The following is a 6,370-nucleotide window of genomic DNA, read 5'->3' as shown; positions in this document are numbered from 1 at the left end:
TTTAAACATCGAATAGCTTTGAGGATCCACAGGAATCAAATGGGGGTCCCTAGATAAAAAAAAAATTTGAGAACTACTGATATAGGCGTAGAAGTGGCTGTGTGGTAAGTAGCTTGCTTACCAACCACATGGTTCCGGGTTCAGTCCCACTGCGTGGCACCTTGGGAAAATGTCTTCTACTATAGCCTCGGGCCGACCAAAGTCTTGTGGGTGGATTTGGTAGACGGAAACTGAAAGAAGTATACATGTATATATATATATATATATATATATATGTATGTGTGTGTGTGTTTGTCCCCCCAACATCGCTTGACAACCGATGCTGGTGTGTTTACGTCCCCGTGACTTAGCGCTTTGGCCAAAGAAACCGATAGAATAAGTACTAGGCTTACAAGGAATAAGTCCTGGGGTCGATACACTGTGGTCATGCTGGAGCACCGCCTTGGAGAATTTTTAATCGAATGAATCACACCCAGTACTTATTTTTTTAAGCCTGGCACTTATTCTATTAATTGCTCTTGCTGAACCGCTATATTACGGGGATGTAAATACACCAACACCGGTTGTCAAGTGGTAGTGGAGGACAAAAGAGAAACACACGCAAGCACACACACACACACACAATACAACGGATTTCTTTTAGCTTACCAAAACTTTTAGTCTACCAAACCCACTCACAAGGCTATGGTAGAAGTGACTTGCCCAAGGTGCCATGCAGTGGGACTGAGCCCAGAGCCATGCAGTTGAGAAGCAAGCTTCTTACCACACAGTCACGCCTTCACCTTATACAAGAAATATTTTCCCTGTTCAATGAATTTGTATGATTGAGATAAATGCAACACGAATTAATTTTCCTTTCTTGATATAATTACTGGTCTTATGTAGATTGTAAAGGGAACTGCTGTAATCTAGGAGTCCCAAAATCTGCATGAGGTAATGCAAACACCCTGCATCTATGAATAAAATTGTTGTTGGCACTCCGTCGCTTACGACGTCGAGGGTTCCAGTTGATCCGATCAACGGAACAGTCTGCTCGTGAAATTAACGTGCAAGTGGCTGAGTACTCCACAGACACGTGTACCCTTAACATAGTTCTCGAGGATATTCAGCATGACACAGAGTGTGACAAGGCTGACCCTTTGAATTACAGGCACAACAGAAACAGGAAGTAAGAGTGAGAGAAAGTTGTGGTGAAAGAGTACAGCAGGGTTCGCCACCATCCCCTGCCGGAGCCTGGTGGAGCTTTAGGTGTTTTCGCTCAATAAACACTCACAACGCCCGGTCTGGGAATCGAAACCGCAATCCTATGACTTCGAGTCCGCTGCCCTAACCACTGAGCCATTGCGCCTCCACATGAATAAAATAACAAGAATAAAACAAACACAATAAGAAGTGTATTCACTCCCCCAACACACACACATACAGTATTAATAGTGTATTAATAAAGAATCAATAATGATATTAATGAATAAAGTGGCGGACTGGCAGAATCATTAGCATGCTGGGCAAAATGCTCAGTAGGATTTTGTTTATTTTTACATTCAGAGTTCAAATCCCGCTGAGGTCACTTTGTTTTTCATCATTTCAGGGTTGATAAAATAAGTACCATTTGAGCACTGGGGTTGATATAATCGACTTATCCCTTCCCTGAAATTGCAGGCCTTGTGCAAAAACTTGAAACTGATAACGGTATTTATGAATACATTTGCTGCACTGCACTTAGCATTCATTGAATTTTTGACATTAATAGTTACTGTATTGTATGAATAGATACATATTTAGTTTCTCAAGATGTTTTATCACAGATACCAAAGTGATAGGACTTCTTTCATGTATGAATATACTTGTGTCTAGTTAAGTTACCTGCATGAGAAAATGATTTACCACAGATATCATATGGTTTCTCTTCATTATAAATATGTTCATATTTAATTAAGTCACCAGTTCGTGAGAATGGTTTACCACAGATATCACAGTAATATGGTTTCTCTTATGTATGAATATACTCATGTCAAGTTAAGTTACCTGCATGGCAAAATTATTTACCACAGATATCACGATATGGTTTCTCTTCATTATAAATATATTCGTTTCTAGCTAAGTCACCAGTTCGAGAGAATGGTTTACCGCAGATATCACAGTAATATGGTTTCTCTTATGTATGAATATACTTGTGTCTAGTTAAGTTACCTGCATGAGAAAATGATTTACCACAGATTTCACAATGATATGGTTTCTCTCCTGTATGGATATGTTTGTGTCTAGTTAAGTCCCCAGTTCGAGAGAAAGATTTTCCACAGATATCACATTGATAGGGTTTCTCTCCTGTATGAATACGTTTGTGTATGGTTAAGGTGTTGCCATCAGAGAATAATTTATTACAGATATCACAGTGATATGGTTTCTCTCCTGTATGAATACGTTTGTGTCTAGTCAAGGTATTTATCTGAGAGAATGATATACCACAGATATCACAATGATATGGTTTCTCTCCTGTGTGAATGCGTATGTGAGTGGTTAAGTGACTTACTACAGAAAATGATTTACCACAGATATCACAGTGATATGGTTTCTCACCTGTATGAATACGTTTGTGAGTAATTAAGGTACTTCCTTCAGAGAATGATTTACCACAGATATCACAGTGATATGGTTTCTCTCCTGTATGAATACGCTTATGTATAGTTAAGTCACCATTTAGGGAGAATGATTTACCACAAATATCACAGAGGTACGGTTTCTCTCCTGTATGATTGCGTTTGTGGATAGTTAAGGTGTTTCCGTCAGAGAACGATTTACCACAGATATCACAGTGATATGGTTTCTCTCCTGTATGAATACGTTTGTGGATAGTCAAAGTGTTTATCTGAGAGAAAGATATACCACAAATATCACAGTGATATGGCTTCTCTCCTGTGTGAATGCGTATGTGAGTAGTTAAATGACTCACAACCGAGAACGATTTCCCACAAGTGTCACAGTGATAGGGCTTTTCTCCTGTATGAATACGTTTGTGTTTAGTTAAGTTACTTCCTTCGGAGAACGACTTGTCACAGACATCACACTGATATGGTGTCTCTCCTGTATGAATATGTCTGTGGCTTCTCAAGTGACCTTTCTGAGAGAAGGATTTACCACAGATATCACAGTGATATGGTTTCTCTCCTGTATGAATGCGCTTATGAGTGGCAAGGTTACTCTTATGTGAGAATGATTTTTTACAGATATCACAGTAATATGTTTTTTCTTTCTCTTTCTTTATAACCTCAGCAAAACAAACCTCTGTAGTCTGTGTTTTACATTTAACATTGTTCTCGCATAATTTATTTTCCATAATTTTTGCTCTTCACCACAACATACAGAATATTTTCTTTTCGGTTTTTCATAAGTGACTCCTGACAAATACTTCCATTGTTATATATCTATCAAAACTGATTTTTGTAGTTATCCAAGGATGCTGCACATGCATCGAAGGTCAAAAAAAATCCGCAGATGCTAAGGGCGTTGAATTCTCTGAAATAATAGAGGAAAAATATAAAGAGATGAAGATATTTAAAAAGTAGATGACAAGATTTCAGAATAAGCACAACACTTATGATTATTAATTGACTTTTTGAAAATTTATCATTTCATTTTGAAAATATGTACAAAAAAAAATAAACAACTAATAAATCTTCAGTGTGTGATGTATGGTATACAAAGTGAAATGAAAGACTTGTAGTAACGCCTTGTCTCATGCGCAGTCATCAATATCCAAGTTTGGCGCCCTTATTCATTCTTTTCTCGCCGGCCGGCGAAGAGGTCAGACGTCCAACAGAGCTCTCTCACATGTCAGCACCAGAGCTTCACAAATAACCACGGAAATCATTCAATCACGTCTCAGCAACCAAAGGGCGAAGTGCTGCCTATTTCCTCTGTAAATAAATATTGTTGTGTTGATGGTTCAGAGTCTGTGTTTCGTTGTTTCTTCAGAATTTAATGTACGGAACCGGGTATACACCTAATGGTGTATACCCGCTTCCCTACAGACTAAAATGGAAAAAACCTGATCAAAACCAGACCTGTTGAGTCAAGTGAAGTCATTGTCATGGCCGATGACAATACCGCCTGATTGCCAACCATGCTGGTGGCATGCAAAAAGCACAATTCGAATGTGGTCATTGCCAGTCCACTTAACTGACTCCCATGCTGGTGGCACGTAAAAAGCAGCATTTGAGTGTGGTCAATGCCAGTGCCAGTTGACCGGTCCCGTGCTGGTGGCACATAAAAAGCACCATTCGAGCGTGGTTGATGCCAGTGCCGGTTGACCGGTCCCGTGCTGGTGGCACATAAAAAGCACCATTTGATCGTGGTTGATGCCAGTGCCAGTTGACCGGTCTTGTGCCAGTGGCATATAAAAAGCACCATTCGAGCATGGTCAATGCCAGTGCCGGTTGACCGGTCCCGTGCTGGTGGCACATAAAAAGCACCATTCGAGCGTGGTCAATGCAAGTACCACCTGACTGGCCCTCATGCCAGTAGCACGTAAAAAGCACCCACTACACTCTCGGAGTGGTTGGTGTTAGGAAGGGCATCCACTGTCCCCACTTTGTGAACCCCTGGATTAGATGAATGGCCTGTGAAAACCAAACAACCAATGTACAGGGGTGTTATTAGCAAAGTTAGTTTAGCAAAGAATTTAACTTTCTAGCATTTAGACCAGCCATATCTAGCCAAAGTATTCTGTCTGTTTAATGTTCAAGCCAGCCAGAACTGGCCTCTCATATCAACACTACAATATCATTCTAAAAATTAACAGTAACCTCATCAAAATCTCAATGTTACAAGACAATAATGCATGATTAATTCTAAACAACATGAATAAATCGGCATTACATTTAACAGAGTAATGTGAATGCTAAAGGGTTAATGCTCAAGGAAGGGCTTCATTAGGGTGTCTATCTTCAGTAGCTTTCTGTTCAGTATAGTCCTCTGAGCTATAAAAAGACCGGACACATGGAAACCTCTATAAAATTGACCTAGCTCTTCAGTTGAATCAGTGGTGGATTGGGAGAAATTCCAGATGTGCAAGCAAAACCTGTAATTGAGAGGCCTGAGGGTTAACTTAGTAAAGACTAAAGATAGGGCCCTGCTATTAGCTGGGAAATGGTCACGCTCTGTGTGTAGAAAAGGAGTAGGTAGGAATTCCATAAGGTGTAAAGTGTAAACTATAGAGACAGAAGACACGTTAACCTAGGTGCGAAGAGGCATAACTCTATATTAATTTCGCCTCTGAACTGTCACTGGAGACCAGGGTCTCTTAGGCCGAACCGTTTAACTACGGGGACTCAAACATACCAACACCAGTTGTCAAGTGGTGATGGTGGACACACACATACATATATACGATCGGCTACTTTCAATTTCCGTTAACTAAATCCATTCATAAGATTTTGGTCAGCCAAAGGCTATAGTAGAAGACACTTGCCCAATGTGCCACGCAGTGGGACTGAACCTGGGACAAAGTGGTTGGGAAGCAAGAGTTTTACCACACAGCCAAGCCTGCATGATATATAAATGTATGTGTGTGTGTGTGTGTGTGGTGAAATTGTTGAATTCGCACGCTTCATTTAAGAAACGGAAGTGTTGTAGCAGCCGATACATATGCAGAGAACTGCTAGAAATAGCAGCTGAATCCCACCTCGAGTCACACTGTACTATTTTGAAAAAAAAAAAAAAGGAAAGGCACATTAAATAATATAGTATTTGATATGTCTGCAAAACAGAATAAATAAAAGATGATTATGGTTGGAATGTTCTTTGTTTTTCATCTTTCCAGGTCAATAAAATAAGTACCAGTTGTGCTAAAATTTGAAACCATTGTTATTATAATTATTATTCTGCTTCACGCTGGGCAGTATATCGTTGTAAATGCTTAGCAGTATATAGTTGTCCTTCGGTTCTGGGTTCAAATGTCGCCGTGGTTGATCTTGCCTTTCAACCTTTTGAGGCCGATAACATAATTGACTTACCCCTTACACCGAAATTGTTGGCTTTGTGCCAAAATTTGAAACCAATATCATTATTATTATTATTATTATTATTATTATTATTTGTTGAAGTATCGTAATCTGAAGAAATTACAGGTGGAAAAAAAAAAGGCAAAGTTACGACGCATTAATTGGTGTGCTTATTCCGAAACTCTGCCAAATAAGAATTAAACCGTGAAAATATTACAATATCTGATGATAAATTATAGGAAAAATATTTACCTGAAAAATTAAATCCATCCTCTGTCCACATCTAATTTAAAGGGACATGTATAGTTATACTGCAATACAATACTAGAGATATAGGTACATATGATAGATATTATTTTACTGTTCGATGT

At 39.2% G+C, this 6,370-nt stretch overlaps 1 protein-coding gene across 1 annotated transcript; it reads right to left on the bottom strand.

The window, feature by feature from the left end:
* Positions 1-1,379: 1,379 nt before the first annotated feature.
* LOC106878771 (zinc finger protein 239) lies at positions 1,380-6,370 on the bottom strand. Its single transcript, XM_014928098.2, has 2 exons — positions 6,252-6,370; positions 1,380-3,513 (listed from the first exon to the last, which is right to left on the bottom strand). Exon 2 carries the CDS (start codon positions 3,332-3,334, stop codon positions 2,156-2,158), a length of 1,179 nt encoding a protein of 392 aa, XP_014783584.2. The 5' UTR covers positions 3,335-3,513; positions 6,252-6,370; the 3' UTR covers positions 1,380-2,155.

The sequence above is a fragment of the Octopus bimaculoides genome, chromosome 27 (genome assembly GCF_001194135.2).
Source record: "Octopus bimaculoides isolate UCB-OBI-ISO-001 chromosome 27, ASM119413v2, whole genome shotgun sequence".
Classification (NCBI taxonomy): domain Eukaryota; kingdom Metazoa; phylum Mollusca; class Cephalopoda; order Octopoda; family Octopodidae; genus Octopus; species Octopus bimaculoides.
Note: the sequence above shows the minus strand (reverse complement) of the source record. Positions and strands in the feature narration are given on the sequence as shown.